This window comes from Palaemon carinicauda, chromosome 1 (genome assembly GCF_036898095.1).
Source record: "Palaemon carinicauda isolate YSFRI2023 chromosome 1, ASM3689809v2, whole genome shotgun sequence".
Classification (NCBI taxonomy): domain Eukaryota; kingdom Metazoa; phylum Arthropoda; class Malacostraca; order Decapoda; family Palaemonidae; genus Palaemon; species Palaemon carinicauda.
The window spans coordinates 97,885,480-97,906,438 of record NC_090725.1 but is presented as its reverse complement, the minus strand read 5'-3'; the positions used below and the strand labels follow the sequence as shown (position 1 = coordinate 97,906,438).

Here is a 20,959-nt window from a genome sequence, read left to right as displayed (position 1 = left end):
CCCTAATGTCAGTGATCCCGGTGGTGTCCCCTGTGGTAACCCCATAAGCCCAAAAGTACTGTTAAGGCTTGTAAAGTGCCACCTGTTTTGGTGGAAAAAGCACCTACACCGGGAGGTGTCAACCCTGAGACTGACAGTGTGTGTTGTACTGCTGCTTGGGGTTACCCAGTTCACCCCTGACCCAGTCACCCTTGTATTAGTCACCCCTTTCCTTGTGCCTGGGGGACTGGGGCCCATAACTCCTGCTTCTGATCCCGCTTGTTGCCGTGTCACAGGCCTATGCGAGTCTGAAATTGATAAGTCATCTCTCCCATGGACATATTTTGACATGCAACAGTCAAGAGAAGTACTGTTATGCCAAATGAGAATACCAGATTCACACGGTTTTTAGATGAATGTGGATTATCAGCCATTTTGTGAAGGTTGTTTGTGGTGCTATCGACTGTTAAGTATATATTGATTGAATGCCCCGGATTCTTGAATGAGAGTTGTTCCAACACTGAGTAAGCGAGGTCCTACAGGTCTTCGGGCACCTCGGTCGAGGCCTACTCCTACTCATCGGAAGACGGAGCCCCGAGGGACCATAGGAGACGACGAGATAGGTCCCGCAGGTGGCGATCTCGCTCGCGTTCCCATTCAAGATCCCACCACGTGAGTAGGCGTTCTAGATCCCCCAGGAGAAAATTCAGGAGAAGCGTTTTGCCGGAGGAAGAATGGGTGCGAGTCTCCATCCCCCGTAGCCAACTCCTGGGGGCTAAAGCAGTCCCGGGCACCTCGGGATGGCGCCCTAGGTCCCACTCAGCGGTAGGTTTTGTCTCCAGCTTTAAGTATGACCGACAGAGGGACTCGTCTCATCGGGCACCAAGGGACAGGCATAAGTCCGCGAAGGTTCCGACTCCATCCGCCCAGTGGAGAGAGTCGCCCCTTTGGTCTGGCAGCCGCGTCCCAGCCTCAAGATCTACGATGCATCGTGCGGAGCGAGAGAAACTCCTTTCCTCGACGGGCAAGCCCGCAGACCCCTGGTCCGCCGGAAGAAGGGATAAATCCAGGACGGAGGCCTCCGTTCCAGCGGCGATGCCCGTCCTACTGCCTGAAGCGAGGAGACTGGACCACTCCAGGAAGATGCCTCCTCCACGTACGACTCCCCCCGTCGGAGGTCCTCCGTCACGAGAACTGGGACGCCCAACGGAGAATGTAGAGGACGGGGAAGAAGGTTCGCCAGCGGAGGTTTCAGCATACAGGAGGGTGATAGACCTCATCAGGCGACACCATAGGCTGGACGAACCGGAGCCCTCTACTGACGAAGTCTGGCTCTCGAGCCTCAGCAGGTTGGTGGCTGCGCCTGTACAACAGAGGCCCTCGCTAGCCCTCCCTTTAGCTAAAGATGTGAAGCTGGGATTGGCGCACGTTAACAAGATCGTGGCCAACCATGCGGAAGCTCCCAAGAGCCAGAGCGTCTCTAGACTTCTCCAGGGCCTGAAGACACAGTCCCGGTTCTACCTCCCAGAAGGACACCGCGCGGGGCCCTGTGCGATGGAACCAGCAGTCGCCATCTTGGGACAAGGTGCAGCAGAGGAGAGGGCTACCACTGCCCCGGTTTGTTTCTCCCCAGCGGAGACTTCCATGATGGAGGAGCTGTCCAGGGACTTAATTCATGTGTCATCGTGGCTGGATTGGTGGGCCTCCACGGTGGTAGGGTTCCAGTCCTCGCACGACCTCTCAATCCCGGAGAATCAGGCCTTGCTGAAGGAGCTGATTAGCTTGGGAGGTAAGGCCCTGAAGTTCCTTTCCTATCAATCCATAGCACAAACCGCCTACTGGATACTGAGGAAAAGGGACACTGTGCTCAGCAGACTAGTAAGGCGGCTCCCTGAGGAGCCTTCCACTGTGGGACGACTCAGTCTTCCTCCTCAAGGAGGTGGAAGAGACGGTGGAGAGGGTGAGGAAACTAAAGGATGCGGGAGAACCCAGGCCCCCTCCAGCAAGAAGACCCTACCATAGAAGGGCACCCTCTGACGTCCCTCTCCCTCCTCGCGCCTCACCTAACCAGCCCAGGAGAGACGCCCCTACTACATCCCGGCAGCAACCTTTGCAGCCCTCCTGTAGGGGAACGTCGGCTGCGCAGTCAGCCTTCAGGCCCTCCTATTCAGCTGCCAGAAGAGGTTGTTCGGGCCGCGCCTCCCGAAGGAGATAGGGAGAGAGGCCCCCTACTCCTGCCGAAGCCTCGAGTGGGGGGATGCCTCAAACATTTTTGGCAAGCATGGCGGGACCACGGATCAGACCCTTGGACCTTGACAGTCCTGAAAGAAGGGTACAGGTTGCCCTTCCTGATACCAGATCTACAGGCGGAATGGTTGGCACCGAAGGACCCCTTGAGAAGGACGGCCCTACAAGAAGTGGTCTCTGCTATGTTGGCGAAAGGGGCAATGGAACCAGTCAAGAACCCAGGTCCAGGGTTCTACAGCAGACTCTTCCTGGTGGAGAAAGCGACAGGGGGCTGGAGACCGGTCATGGACCTCTCAGCCCTCAACAGGTTCGTGTGCAAGACCGACTTCAAGATGGACACTCCGAAGTCGGTCCTAGCGGCCTTGAGGGAAGGAGACTTCATGATGTCCATAGACCTCAAGGACGCATACTTCCAGATCCCTGTCCATCCCTCCAGCAGGAATTACCTAAGGGTAAAATGGGGTACCCAAACGTTACAGTTCAAGACCCTCTGCTTCGGTCTGTCCACAGCCCCTCAGGTCTTCACGAGGATCTTCGTGACAGTCTCAGCCTGGGCACACGAACAAGGCATCCGCCTGATTCGGTACCTGGACGACTGGTTGTTGCTTTCAGCCTCAAGGGAAGTACTGAGGGAGCAAGGCACAAAGCTCCTGCAGTTCTGCAATGTCATGGGTATCACCATCAACCTGGAGAAGTCCCAACTGATACCCTCCACCAGGATGACCTACCACGGGATGGTCCTGGACTCCCGGTTGGCGAGAACCTTCCCTTCCGCTGAGAGACTGGACAACTTGAGCTAGATCCTACGGCCCTTCCTGTCGGGTCAGCCCAGGAGAGCCAGGGACTGGCAGAGGCTGATAGGTCACTTCGTGTCATTGGAGAAGCTAGCCCCACAGGGGAGACTCAAACTCAGGGGAGTACAATGGACTTGAAGGAGGCCTGAAACCAGAGAGACTCCCCGCACAAGGTGGTCCCGATGTCCCCGGAGATGAAGGAGGTCCTCGAGTGGTTGCACAACAGATCAAACACCCTCAAGGGGATGCCCTTTGCAGCTGACCCTCCGGAGATGCTCCTGTTCACGGATGCATCAAAGGAGGGTTGGGGTGCTCATCTCCTCGACAGCACAGCGAGAGGAAGATGGGTCGCCGAAGAGAAGAACCTGCACATCAACGTACTGGAAATGATGGCAGTGCAAAGGGCGTGCCTAGAGTTCGTTCAGAGGCTCCGGGGAAACACCGTGGCACTGAGGTGTGACAACACCACGGTGGTGGCCTACATAAAGAAGCAAGGAGGGCTAAAATCGAAGGAGTTGTGCGGCCTCACGTTGGAGTTCCTGGAATGGGCCGAAATGGAGCAGATCAAGATCTCGGTCAGATTCATTCCAGGGAAGAGAAACGTCCTGGCCGACGGCTTCAGCAGAATGGGTCAAGTGGTGGGGTCCGAGTGGTCCTTGCACCTAGAAGTGGCCGAGACTCTGATTCAGAAGTGGGGCTCGCCAGTAATAGACCTCTTCGCCAGGAGGCTGAACGCACAGCTCCCCGTGTTTTGTTCTCCTGTGCCAGATCCGGGGGCGGCATTTGAGGACGCCTTCCAGCATCCTTGGGACAACCTCGACGTTTACGCCTTCCCTCCCTTCGGAATGCTCAGACAAGTCCTCAACAGGCTGAGGAGAGCGGAAAACCTGTTGATGACTTTGGTAGCACCCTGGTGGCCGGAGAGAGAGTTGTTCGCGGATCTAAAGGAACTGGCGCGCCTTCCACCTTGGCCCCTTCCGGACAGATCAGACCTTCTCCTGCAGCAACACTTTCAAAGGTTCCACAAAAACCCTCGGTCCCTCTGCCTTCACGCGTGGAGGTTATCGAGCATCTCCTGAGGAAGGAAAGGTTTTCGGCGAAGACCGCAACAAGGATGTCAGGTTACCTGAGACGGTCGTCAGCCGCTGTGTACCAGGCTAAATGGGGCTACCTTCACAAAGTGGTGCATCGTGAAGAACATCAAGCCGTTGAAAGCCTCCATCCTGGAGATAGCTGACTTCCTAGTCTATCTCAGGGACGAGGTAAATATGTCCATCCCAGCCATTAAAGGAGTCCAAGCCGCCCTAGGACAAGTCTTCCTTCTGAAGGGCATCGACCTGGGTTCCTCCAGACACATCTCGATGCTCATCAAGAGCTTCGAACAATCGTGCCCCCCTCAAGCAGTTAGGGTGCCCCAGTGGGATGTGGCTAGAGTCCTGAAAATGTTGGCAGAATCTCCCTTCGAACCCCTAAAGGACATCTTGGACAAGGAGCTCACCCTCAAGACAGTTTTTCTGTTAGCGCTGGCATCAGCAAAACAGGTAGGGGAGCTTCATGGACTTTCATACGAGGTGTCACACTCGAAGGGCTGGCGTGAAGCTACCTTCAGGTTCGTACCATCCTTTGTGGCCAAGACCCAGAACCCAGTAGTCTGGGACCCCAAGTTTGAAGGATTCTCGGTGCCGGCAATCCCACGTTCGGACAACCCGAGGGACATGCGGCTGTGCCCTGTCAGAGCAGTACTGAAGTACTTGGAGAGGACAGCCAGACTTAGACCCGAAATCAAGAGTCTGTTCGTTTCTTCAGGATTAGTAAAGAAACCAGTCTCCAAAAATACGATCTCCTTCTGGCTATGGCAAGTGATCATGAGAGCCTACAGTAGTGTAGGGATTCCTATTCCGGGTAAGCCTAGACTCCACGATATCAGAGGGCTTAGTACTTTGTTGGCCTTTGAGAAGAACATGGCAGTCGGCCAAATCCTGCGGGCAGGTACTTGGGCTAGTCGGTCAACCTTCACAGCTCACAACCTGAAGGAATGTTCGAGGAGGTCCCTGGACGGATTCTCTCTTGGTCCCGTCATTTCAGCGCTTCAAAAGATTTAAATGTGTACGCTTCAAAAGATTTAAATGGTAGCCCCAGGGAAACCACGGGCAGTAAGTCCAAGAGACACAGGTTTCTTTCTTACCCCCCCCCCCCCTTGTTCCCTTATTACCTTCCCTGAAATGACCCTAAAATCCTTTAACTTCCATGGGATACATCATCAATAAATGGATACGTCTCCAAGGATTTTTACAGATGTGAGTTACTTAGACACTAAGTTAGTTTTTTGGGTAGTTTTCCCTATTTCTCGTGTTTTCTCTTGGAGGGTCAGCAGAACCTAGCCTCCTATCTAGGTTCCCCCTTTTCTCTCCTCATCATGGTCTCTGGGTCCTGTGGTACACTCCCACCTCCTTAGGTATAAGTCTCCTAAGAAAGTAGTTCGAGGTAAGTACTCAGTGTTGGAACAAATCACAAATTTTAAGTAATTTGTATTTTTCCTAATAGTACTTACCTCGAACTACTTTCGGGTTATGGCCCGCCTATCCTACCCCGAGTGCCTTACAGGACTTAATAGAAACCTATCTGTCAAAACTTACTGGAGATCGAGACCTGAGCAAGCATGCTCTCTGACCCTGGGTCGTCTCTGAGCGCGTATCTCTCCGCCAGAGATTACCCCGCATAGAAAACGGGAGTAGGGTAAACTACACAAAATTCTGGTCGGATGGGAGGAGATCCCAGATACTCCTAAGAAAGTAGTTCGAGGTAAGTACTGTTAGGAAAAATACAAATTACTTAAAATTTGTGATATTGTGCCATTTTCATAATAGCAAGGATAGCAATGTCATCTCTATGCTATCATCTAGGTTCAGGCTCAGGTTCAGGTTCTGGGGTGAGGCATAGCCTTTACAACGGTGCCTCCAAAGTTTATGTCTTTTCTTCCACATCATGTTTAATACTTCTTTTTTCTTTTCTATATTTGTTTCACTAAATAAAAATAAAGGCATTTTGACTAAGGAAAAATCTATTTCTGGGGAGAGACCTGTGACGCCCGGTAAAAAGGGTCCTTCTTTACACTTTTCTGATATAAAACCTTCCAAATATACCAGAGAAAGATAAAAGCATGGAATGCAGAGGTTACTACCCTCGTGCGAGCACCTTGTGGGTGTCGTGTATAAAGCAGGGGCGTGTGAAAACCACTATTCACAGGCTGTCTTCCATTTAGATAATTCCTTCATCAAAGGGAAGGGCCGTAACAGAGGCCCCAGATACCGTACTTGAGCCACTCCACCGACGCCCAACGCGAGCGCCCTCTGAGACATCCTTCTGCAAGAACAAACGGCTTGGAAAGGAAAGGGTGGGATCGTACAAAATAACAGGGAAGGGTTTCACCGGGCGTCACAGGTCTCTCCCCAGAAATAGATTTTTCCTTCGTCAAAATCCCTTTTCTGGGTCGACCTGTGACGCCCGGTGAAAATGTACCAGAGAATGCCTTCCAAGACCAATAAAAAAATAGTAACCTAATGAGGAGAGAGATAAACACCATGTAACAAAAATAATATATTATATTAATGTAAGTAAGCATAAAATTACAAACTAGCCAAAGGATATAGTGAACGTAAGGCTAAATAAACATGATAACAAGGAAGCATCCGAGTATCAGAGCACAATATGCAACAAAGCTTACATGGCTAAGAATAACCAAACGCTAAAGTTACGGTAAACACAATAACAGTTAATAACCATAGGAACTAAACATAGGAATATTCTTAGGGCTAACGAACCACCAAGGAGAGCGGTGACGTGGTGCGAGTGGCAGGTAGGAGGGAGAAGAGAAGAGAAGAGATGGATGAAAGGAAGAACACGAGATTAATGGGGAGAGATGAGGCTCCCAGCTGCAACCGTTGGTATTTAAGGGCCTGTAAGTTCTTTAGATAGTGGCGTTTGAAAACCATAGGAGATTTCCAACCCGTGTACTTTTTAAGGTCATCAAAATCCATATTTTGGAAGTAATTGATGGAGGTAGCTACTGACCGGATATCATGAGCATGGGGAAATGATTCCAGATTAGCTTGTTTAATGAAGTAGAGGATTTGTTGTCTAATGCCTTGAATGGAAATAGTACCTCCTTGTTCTCTGATAAACAAGGGGTCAGACGAGCGGGTGGCAGTTCTAGCTAAAATGGCCCTGAGAGTAGTGACTGGACACAAAGAAGTATCTTGGGGAAGAGGAATAATCCTCCAAGAGGACCACCTATTTTGTGGGTCCTCATTTTTAGCTAGGAAAGCTCTGTCTGGAGAAAGACGTACTTCACCTGAAGGGAGGAAATCTATGTTTTCTGAGTTTCGTGAGAGAGCTGCTAGTTCTGAAATTCTAGCACACTAGGCCAAAGCCGTTAGAAATAAAGTCTTCCTAAGAAAAGTGATATAGGAGCAGGATTCATTGTCCGTGTCTGACGCAAGTTTGAGGACATCATTCAAAGACCAAGAGACCTTTTGTGGACGAACCGAAGGTCGAAGCCTAGCACATGCTTTTGGAATAGATGAGAAATAGGAATCTGCTAGGTTAATGTTAAACCCAACAAGGAAGATTTTCTTCAAAGCTGACTTGATGGTGGTTATAGTGCTAGCTGCTAGGCCTTTGTCAAATAGGAACCTAAAGAAGGAGATGGCTAAATTAGGAGTCATACAAGTATGGTCTGAATTCTTAAGGAAATCTGCTAGTTTCTTAACGGCCGAATCATATTGACGAATTGTAGAGTCCCTTTTGTCTGATTCTATGAAGAGGACATTTTCCGGGTCAATGTTCGCGTCTCTACGAGCTGCAAACTTCATGAAGTCCACAAAGTTAGGGTTTTGGCTATCCTTGAGGAATCTGACACAGTCCGAGTTTGGACTACTTGGGTCAGTTTGGGGAATGGGATCCGGAAGGGACGGAGTTTCAACTCGAGGAGGAGAGGAAACCAACTGCTCTTTGGCCAGTGAGGTGCTACTAAAGCCACTGCCCCTTGGAAGGAGTGTAGTTTGTGTAAAACTTTCATTAGAAGATTCACTGGAGGAATAGGTAAATCTCCTTCCAATGGTTCCAATCCAGGGTTAATGCATCCATGGCATAAGCCTGAGGGTCCAGGTTTGGGGTCACATAACAGGGAAGTTTGTGATTCAGTTGAGTCGCGAATAGATCTACCTGGAGGCCCGGAACCAGCCTGAGTATCCACCGGAAGGAATTTATTTCTAGGGACCATTCTGATTCCAGTGGTTTCGTCCTGGATAGTGAGTCCGCTATCACATTCTGGACTCCTGCTAGGTGAGTTGCTGACAGGAACCAGTTCTTTTCTGCTGCCAAGGCGAAGATAGTGACCAGGACCTGATTCAGGTTGGGTGACTTGGATCCTCCTCTGTTGATGCAGTGTACTACGGCTGTGCTGTCTGAGACTACTCTGATGTGGGTCGACCTCGGAGGAGACAGTCTCTTCAGCGTCAAGAACACTGCCATGGCTTTGAGAACATTGATAAGAAACTGTTTCATGGCGGGTGACCAAGAGCCCTGAAACATCTGATGTTGGGAGTAACCCCCCCAGCCACTCGGAGACGCGTCTGTATGAACTGTCACTTGTGGAGGGGGGAATTGCAGAGGAACCGATTTGGAGATGTCCCTCGGTTCGGACCATGGGCGTAGTCTCATTTTTAAGACAGAGGGGATCTTCGAGATCTTGTCTCTTGAAGGTATTGTAGCTTTCTTTCTCCAAACTCGATTGATGTCCTTGAGTTTGGCTTTTAATAGGAGATCTGTTACTGAAGCAAATTGGAGAAGGCCGAGGATTCTTTCTAAGGCTCTTCTGGACACCTGTTTGTGTTTGAGAAAGTTCCTGATCTTGGAAGCTATCTGCATTACCTTTTTGGGAGGAAGGGAGAGCCTGTGCTTTGAGAGGTCCCACTGAATGCCTAACCATTCGAAGCGGCTTGATGGTTGTAGGCAGGACTTTTGGAGATTGACTTGGAATCCCAGTTTGGCGAGAAATCGAATTACTTTCGTCGTAGCTCTGTTGCATTCCTGGGTCGACCGAGCCCAAATGAGCCAATCGTCCAGATAGGCGATGATCTGTATCCCTTGGTTCCTGAGTTGTTCGAGCGCTGTCTCTCCCAGTTTCGTGAATATCCTGGGGGCAATGCTGAGACCGAAGGGCATGACTTTGAACGCAAAGGCTTTCTTGCCTAGGCGGAAGCCTAGGTAAGGAGAGAAGTTTCGAGCTACTAGCACATGATAATAGGCGTCGGTAAGATCGATAGAGGTGGTGACAGCCCCACGGGGAAGTGAGGTCCGTACCTGAGAGATAGTCAGCATACGGAACTTGTCGCAGAGAATGTAAGAGTTTAGTTTTGACAAGTCCAGAACCACTCTCAACGCCGACGAGTCTTTCTTTGGAACTGTAAATAGGCGGCCTAGGAATTTCAGTGATCGAACCAGTTTGATTGCTTTCTTCTTGAGTAACTCTGTGGTGTACTCTTTCAGGATGGGAGTGGGTCACTGGTGGAGGTGGAGATCCCTGTGACCATTTCCAACCCAAGCCTTTGGATATTATGCTCTGAGCCCATGGACTGAAGGTCCAATGGTCTCGAAAGTGATAAAGTCTCCCCCCTACCGGGATCACATCATTGCGAGGGAGTGAATTTAGGTCCCTTCCCTCCCTGGGCACCCCTTGATCTAGGTCCGCCTCGATGGCGGAACTGTCCTCTACCTCTAGCTTCCTCTCTGGTGTCCACGAAAGGAACCGGAGGGTTCGTAGCTAGGGTTGTATGCAGGGGAGGACATCCAAGAAGATATGGGGTTGGTTTGTGTACCTGGGGGAGCAGTGAGGTAGACCACCTGTTGAGGAAGAGCCGGTTGCTGAGAAGTCAAAGCAGAGGAAGACTGTGTTGACGTGCGGGGAACTGACGATTGGTGGTAGTGACCCTGGTTCGTCTTGTAAGGGGTATATCTCTGCTTTTTCTTGAAGAAAATTTGTTTGTGGGATTCGATCTTCCTTTTGGTCGTGAAGCCCCACCTTACTTGCAAATTTTGGTTTGCCCTCGCAGCGTCCTGAAGAACTTTATTAACTTCATCCTGAGGGAATAGGGTCTTACCCCAGCAGGAGGACGCTATCAGCCGGTTTGGTTCATGTCTGATAGAAGCCTCAGACAGAACGTATTTTCTGCAGCTAACCCGAGCCGACCAGAAGTCGTGGAGGTCGACTTGGTAGGACAGAAGCAGGTTCTTTGTGAAGACCCTGAACAAAGATTCATTCGGGTAAACAGAGGCTAGGGACTCTATGGAGGTGATGGAGTGGAGGGATCTAGCTAACCTATTACGTGCCTCAAACTCGGTCTTGAGAAGATTCTCTGGTAATTTGGGAAGCTTCTCAGTAAAAAGAGTAGAGGCGCAGTCTGGGTCTAGCTTCCCTACCGTGAAGGTAGAAGAAGCGTCATCCCAGGTAGCAGAGGTACTCGGAATGAGCATTGAGGTGGGATCCGTCTCTTTGAGAGCCGGCATGGCAGAGCATTCCTTGACGGCATGTATTGTCAGATCTGTCACTTTATCTATTAAGTGGCAAGGTAATGGACCATGCCATTGTAAATATAGTGTAGGCACCTTTGTGTGGGGTGAGCTTGGAGTTGGTACACCCCCATTCTGACAGAGTCCTGGCCCAGACAGCTTGGGCCTGTTCTTTTGGAAATATCACCGTTTCCTTCGGTACCTTGTCCATTCTAACCAAGGCATGCTCCTTCAAACGGACGAAGCCGTTGGATGGAAATTCTAGCCCCGGGGGGTAAAATTCTAGGTCCTCTAGAGTCTAGAGGGCGGGTGCCTATGCTATCTAGAGTTAGGGTACCATCTAAGTATGGAGCATGCAAGGCAAACCTCCATGGGTTGTTTTTATCGAAGGGGGGTAACTTCGACGCGTCTGAGGCTGAAAGCGGAGGAATCTGAGTTCCGGAGCGGATCAGATTCGCCACCATATCTTTTAGCTCCGTCATAGCCCCAGAGTGTTGCTGAATTTGTTGTTAAATCATATCCCTGATCAAGTCGACGGATAAGGATGGTTCCTGAGAACCACCCGCCGACGAAGCCGTGGACTTGGCAGACTTAGACTTCTTAGAAGTTATGGTTTTATGAGAAGTACCAGGGATATCAGGAGCAGTCGAGGGTCCGGGGACCGGTGACGTAGACAATAGCGAAGCTGAACTAGGCATTGACTTATAATTACGGAGTGGCTTCACCTTGGGTCGTATGGGGACGGAGGGATCCCGAGGAGAAGCCGTAGGCTTATCAAAGCCGAGAAAGGAAGAGGTAGAAGAAGGAGTAGGAGATAAAAAAGTTTCCACCAACTCAACACCACCTACCTGCTCGTCCATGGGCTCGATGTCTAAATCCAGAGCTGACACGTCCCCCAATAATAGAGAGTCGTCTTCCGTGGGGATGGTTGCTCTGACCGCTTCAATTAAAGGGGCAGCTGCCTCCGGAGTGACTGCTGCAGTGGTAGAGCCTGGGAATAGTCGGGAGGCCATGTCTCCGTCGAGGAGATAGGGTGCGCCAGACGGAGCATTCCTGCCGAAGCCCGACACCCAAGGACGAAGAGCAGCTCTTGCCGTCCGAAGAGATTCATCATTGGCCTGAAAGAGGTGAGGGGATTAGTGATGAAGGAGAAAGATCGTTCTCCGAAATAAGCGATGTATACATAAATAAGGAACAAATTAAATCATCGCCAAAGGATAAAAGGAACAAAACGAAAACCAACGTACGTCATCGTTCAGGAGTAAGGAGGACAACTCGTAACAGGGCGTGCACGATTCCGGGAACCACACCATGTATGGGGCTTGTCCCGGCTCCCGAATAAAGGAGATAGCGCAATGTGCATGCGACCGGCAGAGGTCATGTCCGACGGGATCATTGAAAGAGGCGGGGCAGCCCTTGGCAGCGCAGCGGACCTTCTATAAATAAAGGAGACATAAGTCTGGATGTTCCTTGAGACTCTGGTAAGGGATTAAGATCTACTAACAGAGTCTAGATAGCATTGAATATGTGTGCATAGAATGGTTCAGTGAATGAGAGCCGGAGCTCCATATTAAAGTATATTAAATATAAAATTTCCTTGCACCGGAGTGTGCCGGAGCCATCTAAAATGGGTCCGGATCACTATAAATATTAATAAAATAAGAATAAAATAAAATAATGTAAGCTGCAGAACCTCCGACAGGGTCGAGGATTCAGTGATAGGCCCATAACCAAATAAACTGTAAAATACAAGCAGTAGCTAAAAGCTAAGGCTAACATCATTGCTAAGCTTATTGGTGATCTCCGGTGAAGCCGGAGGTCCGGTGAAGCCGAAGGTCCGGTGCGGAGGTCCGGTGAAGCTGGAGGTCCGGTGAAAGGCTCGGAATAAATGAGTTGTGATTAATAATGAATATTTCGTGTGGATATGGCCGTGACCGGAGTCTGGGTGCAAGGGACCACCGGGGGGGGGATGAAGCAATGCCGGAGGGTTGCACTCTAAATGATATATAACTATAGGTTCCAATCTCAATGAGTATCCCTCATGGCGGAGTAGAACTCAAGGCGGAGTGGATGAATGTTCAGATCCTACTCGCAAGTCGTAGCGGGGAGAGGACGGGACTACGAGGGGAACAGGTGGCGGCATAAAGCTGGCCCAAAACAATGACTCATACACGAACAGGACCTATTAATAACGCTAGCTATATTAACAGTAACCACATAATAAAATAAAACGTAAAATATCATATACCCGTAGAGGGAGAGGGGGAGGGAGAACCCGTGATCGTATAAAACGGAAAACGGGAAATCCACCTCTCCTACTCGAGGCTAAGACAGAAAACGAGAGAAAGGGAGACTCGTGACTGTAGCGACAGAAAACGAGAACTCCATTCTCTCGCTCTCGTGGTTACACTATAAAGAACCTAATTAAGCACACTATAATATGATATAAGTATAACAATATAATTGTAACATCAAATACAAGACTAAGAACGAAGAATAACGTCTGCGTTAACAAAATTTTAAAAGGATATAGTCCACTGACGAATGCCTCTCAGGGCGGGTACTAAACTATAATAAAGCCAGAACGCTATTCTTTGTTCGTCCAGACTGGACTTGCTAGCAAAAAGTACCATAGGAAAATAATAATAATAATAATAATGGTTCAAAAGGCGTAAGGCCAGTGACTTAACCAAGAACCAAATTGACAGAGTACCAAATGGGCAAGACTATCGTGAAATTCCCAGCGAGGCAAATCAAAACAACAATGGCTGCCGACACCGCGGAAGGCTAAGCCGGTCGAAATAAAAAACACAATACTGGGAAGAGTATAACTGCCCGGTACTGCAAAAAGCTGTCAAAACAAACTATGGTACTTAACATTGGTATTGGTGAAGTTGGAGCTTCGGCCATGATAAAAATAATCCACGAAACGTGAAAACACTGAGAACACAAAAATCTAAGACCAAGCTAGCAAGTCCAAAACAGAAGGATGTCTCAGAGGGCGCTCGCGTCGGGGTCGGTATCTGGGGCCTCTGTTACGGCCCTTCCCTTTGATGAAGGAATTATCTAAATGGAAGACAGCCTGTGAATAGTGGTTTTCACACGCCCCTGCTTTATACAAGACACCCACAAGGTGCTCGCGCGAGGGTAGTAACCTCTGCATTCCATGCTTTTATCTTTCTCTGGTATATTTGGAAGGGTTTATATCAGAAAAGTGTAAAGAAGGACCCTTTTCACTGGGCGTCACAGGTCGACCAAGAAATCCCACTATTTTTTTAGGTCTTCCTCGTATGGTTGTAGCTCAATTACTTCATTCCTTTCTTTTCTATATTCCTGGCAAAACAACAAAAAATGTATTAAATCTTCCTCCTCATTTTCACAAAGATTACAGTTTACATTCCCCCCATTGTGTCTATTTACAATATTTAGTTTTAACGTATTAGTTCTTGCTCTAAAAAGTATCACTGAAGCAAATGCATTGTCATAAAATAACTCTTCTTTAATTTCTTTTTTCCACGCTCTATTTCTAAGCTCACTTTACTTTCTATTTCTTCTTTCCACTTTTCAGTATCCCACTTTCTGGTTTCCAATTTTATTTCTGCCTTGTTCATTCTTCTTATCTGTCTTATGTCTATACTTAATTCTTCTAAGTACTTTGCAGGTTGTTTCCACCATCTTCCTTCTTTTTCTTGAATATCCAGGATAATTGTTTTCAGTATTTCCTTCTTCCCATTCCGGGTACGATTTAAGTACTGCAGCTTCCCATCCAGCACCCTTGCTTTCATAGAAGATGCACCTATCTCCCCTCTTAGAGTAGTATTAGCTGTGCTTTTAGTGGCACCCAAAATATTCCTGTATACCCCATTCTCTATTCTTTGTAGTTTCTCTGTTTCAGTTTCTATTAGATTTATAATACTTGTTCCATACAAAATAGATTATAAAGCAATACTTTTCCAGAATGTTTTTTCTATCATTACTTTATTGCAACTTTTCTCTATAACTGAATATGTTAAATTAGCTAATTTTTGTGCCTTTTCTATCATTACCCTTTTTCTGAGTTTTAAATATATTCCTATAGTTTATATATGACATATCTGTTTTTGGCGTTAATAGTTTATGTATGAAATATCTATTTTGACATTGTTACTGTTTTTAGAATGATTTATTGTTAATTTGTTCTCATCATTTATTTATTTCCCTATTTCCTTTCCTCACTGGGCTATTTTTCCCTGTTGGAGCCCTTGGGCTTGTAGCATGTTGCTTTTCCAGCTAGGGTTGTGGCTTGACTAGTAATAATAATAATAATATTATTGTCTAGCTTTATTCCTAAATATGTTAAACTTTCTACTACTTTGATTCCCTCTATGTTATCTGGCTTTTCTTTTATATTGTAAATCATAATATTACTCTTTTCTTTATTAATTTCTAACCCACATTTTTTACCAGTTTCTACTAATATCTGGATGTTACGCTTTGCATTATGAATATCCTTTGCAATTATTAAGACATCTTCTGCTAAAAATAATGATTTTACCTTTATTAATTGATTTCTGAAACTGTTTCCTACCTCTTCTATTTTCTTCATGACAACATATGTAATTAATTTAGTTTAAAAAGTTAATCCTGTGCAACCCTGTTTAATTCCACTCGTAACCTCCATTTCTTGTTCTATACCTTCTCCTAAGTCATCTATTCTGGGACCGGAGTGGAATGTGGATTGCCTTTTAAGTATCTTGTGGAAACTAACTTATTTGATAAGATTTAAGTATGGTTTACATAAGGAATATAAAATTATTGTTAACTAAATTTGGTGGCATCAGTGATCTTCACTATTATTGGTAGATATCTCATAATCAATCTCCCTTGACAGTTTTCGTCAGTGTTGTGGATCCTGTTGGAACTACCCGTGTGGTTCCTCCCCCAGAGTGAGCATTATTGTCGCTGGTTACTCAGACCACGACTCCTCTTCTTGCAAAGAATCGGGTGAGTGTTGGGAAGAGGAACAAATATGCACATTAATTTCCTCCGATTGTGACTCTTCTAAGATGAAGAAGAGGAGGAAGAGGTAGAAGTCGAGGAAGGCAACCTGTAGTCATAAGGAAAGGACACCTCATGACATCACCTCTCGTTTGGGGGTCGATGGCACCCAGTTGGGTCCTTGCTGCCATGGGAGCCAGGCTAGACAGGAGTGTACGGCCCCGTATGCTTTTTGTTCCCCGTTTGATTGAGGAAATACAGCACCCTTCACCTCCCTTCCTAACTGGACGGTGGAAACTTGCTCATCCTTCATTCAGTAATGATTTAGTAGAGCAGTTTAGAAGGATATCATTGCTCGAGGCTGTCAAATGCGCAATAGAGTACCAAGAATTTTGGGCCGATGGACCTTTTCCCCGTGCCTCGGAGCATTAGCCTGTGACCGTCACTTCTCCCTAGTCCACAGAGAGTAGAGTACGTACTACTTTTTCCATCTCTGGTATGAATAGTCCCAGGGATTCTTCCCCCTGTTTTGTTGGGCTTATCAGTCTTTTTTTAGGCTCCCAAGTACTGTACGTTCCTGATTCTGTTCTTGGGGCAGAGCAGTCATACTAGTGGAAGGAAGTGAATTTTAGGAGCATCTTGCCACACCCTTTACCCCCCTTGGCATGAGGGTGTTCTTGATTTGGCTGCCCTTAGGACACCGCACCTCATACTGGTACCGACGGAGGCAGACAATCTCCAGTTGGAGTGTTCCTTTGTCGACATCTTTGCACTCGTCTGTGAGTGCAACGAACAGGGGAGGGTGACCTTGATGCCACTTTTAGGTAGAATATCAGTTATTGAATGGAATTTTAGTGCCTCTCAAGGCTCAAGGCTATCCTTGGAGTAGCCTTGGTCAGATGTGGTTGATTTGGATCAGGATTAAGGTGACGATTGGATCTGGATTTGAGAACTTTCGAGTCTGGTCAGTCAAATAAGATTTTGCTTCCCCCACTATTGAGGCAGGGAAAGTTCTATGTACCAGAGCTTCCAGCTTGATCTCCCCGTGTTCTGTTCCCCGGTGCCAGACCCAGCAGCAGTGTTCGAAGACGTCTTTCAACATTCGGGGGACGGATTCGATGTATATGCCTTTCCTCCCTTCAGGATTCTCAGGCAGGTTCTCAACAGGACCAGGCAGTCAAGAGATACAAGGTTGACTTTGGTAGTGCCGTGGTGGCCGGAGAGGGAGTGGTTCGCGGACCTACAAGCCCGGGCTATCCTTCCTCCGTGGCCTCTGCCGATAAGAGAAAATCTGCTACACCAGCCCCACTTCCAAAGGTTTTGAGAACCCCCGGTGCCTTCAGATACACGCATGGAGGTTATCGGGCTTCTACTAAGGAAGGAAAGATACTCAAAGAGGACAGCCTCGAGGATGACCGGTTATCTTAGGAAATCCTCTTTCATGGTTTACCAGGCCAAGAAAGCCACATTTGCTAAGTGGTATGCGGCTCAGAACCTGAGGCCCCTGGATGCATCGGTCCACAGGATTGCAGACTTCCTGGTCTACCTAAGGGACTACCTAGGGGTTTCCATTTCAGCCATCAAAGGGGTCCAAGCAGCACTGGGACAAGTATTTCTACTCAGAGGCGTTGACCAGGAGGGCCTCTCGTCAGTTTTCCATGCTCATCAGGAGTGTCGATCAATCTTGGTCTTGCAGTTGGACGTGGCTAAGGTTCTCAAGGTTTTGCCTAGGCCACCCTTCGAACCTCGCAAAATTATCCTGGATAAAGACCTCACCCTCAAAGCATTGTTCTTGCTAGCTCTGGCCTCAGCCAAGAGGGTGAACGAGCTCCACGACTTGTCGTTCGCGGTCTCACACTCGTAAGGGTGGAAGGACCTGGCCTCTAAGTGTCTGCCTAGTTTTGTGGCCAAAGCATAAAACCTGGTCATCGTAGACCCAAGGTTTGAAGGTTTCTCGATCCCGGCGATCCCTCACTCAGACAACCCGGAAGACTTGTTCCTGTGCCCAGTGCGTACTATCAGGAAGTACCTTAACAGGACAGCCAGACTTCGGCCGGGCATCAAAAGTCTGTTTGTTTCCTCAGGCCCAGTTTAGAAAGCAGTGTCTAAGTACATGGTCTCCTTTTGGCTTCGACAAATCATAAAAGGGCTTATGACAGTGAGGGGTCGGCAGTCCCTGGCAAGACACGACCCCATGACATTAGGGGGCTTAGCACCTCCTGGGAATTCGACAAGAACATGGCAGTAGGTCAAATCATGAGGGCGGGCACATGGTCCAGGTAGTCCACCGTTACGGTCCACTACCTGAAAGACTCTATGAGGAAGTCCCTGGACTCCTTCTCCATCGGACCAGTCTTTCCGCCCTTCAACAAGTTTAAGGCTAAAGCCCTGGGGTAGACCGAGGGGAGTAATTGCAAGCAATACAAGCTTCCGCCTTACTCCCCTCTTTTCCTTGCTACCCTTGTTGTCCCCTTCTTTTCCCTCCTCCCATGTGAGAGATGGATGTTGTAGAAGACCATGTCCGGATTATGCATAAAGGTGACTTCAATCAAGTAGGCTTTTGCGTGCTTCCCCCGACTCTCCTACCCTGGACCTAGCCTCCTATCTAGGTCCCGTATCACGTACCGGTATGGCGGGTCGTCCAGCCTGTAAGTCCACCCCCGTCTCCTAAAGTGTAAGTCTCCTAAGAAAGTAGTTCGAGGTAAGTACTCCGTGTTGGAACAAATCACAAATTTTAAGTAATTTGTATTTTTCCTAACAGTACTTACCTCGAACTACTTTCGGGTTATTGCCCGCCCATCCTGCCCCAGGTGCCTTACAGGAGTTTGAATGGTATTTTCACATATGCTTACTGATGAGTCAGACCTAGCAGCACACTCTTGTAAGCTGACCCAGGGTCGCCTCAGGGCAAGTATCCATCCACCCCGGGTGACCCAACAAGGGAAACGGAGATGGGGGAACTATGCAAAATTCTTGGTTGGATAGGGAGGAGATCCCAGATACTCCTAAGAAAGTAGTTCAAGGTAAGTACTGTTAGGAAAAATACAAATTACTTAAAATTTTTGATTTTTTTTATAATCAGCAAAAGATTTTCATTGACAAAACAAAACCAATCTGTGTGAAAGACTTAGATTGTCTTTCTATGGAGGTAGTCGTCATGTCGCCCCAGACTTCTTGGCTTCCTTTCTGGTCCACCTCTGTGAGGAGAGGAAGCTCCTGCCATCAACAGATTTACTGTCATGTTAATCTGTTTTAACAGAACCTTTCAAATGTGCCTTTGACATGGATCTCAATTTGGACATGTTTCATAAAATCACCCAGTCTTTTGCTTAACATAGATTATCTCCACACACACTTGTGCTTTCTTGGTCTCTAGATAGGGTTCTTGAGTTTTTGGTTGATTTGGATAACTCCATTATTTCTCTTAAAGAACCTTTACAAAAAGCTGGCGACCTTTTGGAGGGACAGATAATTTATTATAATTTCCCAGTTCGTCTTCTAATCCTGGCTCTGGGTCTCCTTTTTCTAGCCAAAAACAAAAACCCTCTTCAGTGATGGGATCTGCTTTATATCTCGGCTCTTGAGTCTGAAGATAATATCCTTTGTCCCGGGTCGACATTAAAATTTTATTCTTAGAGAGCCACATTTTCAGAAGGTAATCTGTTTAAAACACTCAGACCAACAAGCCCCTTCCAACAGAAGCTATCAGTAACTTGATGACAATTTTTAAAAAGCTGATCTTGTCTCCATCCCTAAAAAGCATGATGTGAGAAAAATTGCCTCTACACCAGTATTATTTGCTAATATGCAATTTTAGAGCACCCAGAGTTTTACAGTTTAGTCTGTGCACCGGATGTTCATTAAATACTACCTGAAACAAATCCAAGCAGCACAACATTCATGTGTTGTAATTGACACTTTCGGTAACCCTGCAGGGGTAGTCCGGAGGGAAGGACCAAATCATCAGGCCCTTTAAGTCAGCCAATAAGATGATAGTCAGATTTTTTAGTTTTTTCTTACTCCTGGGAATATGCATGAGTTGTAGGTTTCTGCATGGTGGCAGATGGGTGGCCTTAAATGGGCTAGAGTTTACTTATTTAATACTCTGGTACAAAGTCCTTGGAGACCGCACAGCACTTTAACCCCAGAAGGGACTTTTGACAAAGGAGAAACTTATTTTTGGGGAGGTGCTGTGTGGTCTTCAAAACCCTTCCTCCTACCTAGCCTTTGACCATAAATGGGGGTGGAGGGTTTGTTGTGATGTAGGTACACTCTCAAGGATTAGAATGATGGTACCTTTCTGGGATAATGCTGTTGTGATTAGCAGCCTGCGGCTGGGTATAGTATGACATACTTTTGGGTTAATAACCTCTATTCCAATTAACCCATGGCTAAATAAATGTCCCTGTCAGAACAGTGTAAGTTTCTGTGCACCACCCCTTATTTTGGTTCTGGGCAAGGGAACCCAACAAGCAAATGAACCTCCGGTGAATTTTTTTCTCTAGGGTATTGAGTCACAAAGTTGTAGTTCAATAACTTGAAAAATGATTGAGAACAAATGAAAATATATAAAAAATTATTTTGTAAAGCAAATAAGAAAAATTAATTCCTATAATCCTCATATAGATTAAGAAAAAAAATTTAAAAACAAGAAGGTTGAAAATAATCCCATGTTTACCTGTCAACAGTTACAGCTGTGTGAGAGTTAGCAATATGAACAGTATGGGAGATTCATAAAAATACTGTAAATAGAATTTTGATAATAAAATTTATTTCTATGCTCACCTAATATTTATATAAATGCACATCCCCCTTCCTACTGACTCATGATATCAAGAGGAGAGATAATGTCAACTTCAAAACTGAAGACTAGTTTACATGATGCAGCAACCTGGGTTCCTTACCATTTACTGCTAGATGACCATTCCTTTGTTAAGGGCATGTATTTTTTCAAGCAAGCTAAAAAGGGAAAATAAACAAAAAATGGGAGTGTCAATTAAACCGGGGTTCTTGGGATGAAACATGAACATCAAGTGAGTCTAAAGAATAAGAAATTTTAAAATTCAATTTATTAATTGTAATGTACTGTACTGCAATTGTATCATAAAATTCTTGCTAATGCCTAGACATCTGAATCTTTTGCAGAACTATTTTTTTTTATACAGTTGCTTAACTTTTATTTTTTATCATAGTAAACTTGGTTCCATACATAACATGTACTCTTTTTGTTTATACAGGTGAGAATCGAATAGCACCAAAATTCATAGTTGCTGCAGATGAACACCAAATAAAAATCCCAATTGAAGATAAGGAGATCAAGAGTGATAAGGAGAAGAGAAAAGGAAGCAAAGAGGATGATGTTATGGTATGAATTTGTTAGTCTTTAAATCTTA

General features: G+C 46.8%; 1 protein-coding gene across 5 annotated transcripts in view; it reads left to right on the top strand.

The window, feature by feature from the left end:
* Nucleotides 1-20,959, top strand: part of Mettl3 (methyltransferase like 3) — a 210,296-nt gene that overhangs the window by 90,982 nt on the left and 98,355 nt on the right. For all 5 annotated transcript variants that reach the window (XR_011045887.1, XR_011045886.1, XR_011045885.1 and 2 more), the window contains exon 4: nt 20,804-20,931. Coding sequence is in view for 2 of the 5 variants with exons in the window: in XM_068382979.1 (XP_068239080.1) it covers nt 20,804-20,931 (128 nt within the window). In the remaining 3 variants the exon portion in view is untranslated. The remainder of the gene's footprint in view (nt 1-20,803; nt 20,932-20,959) is intronic.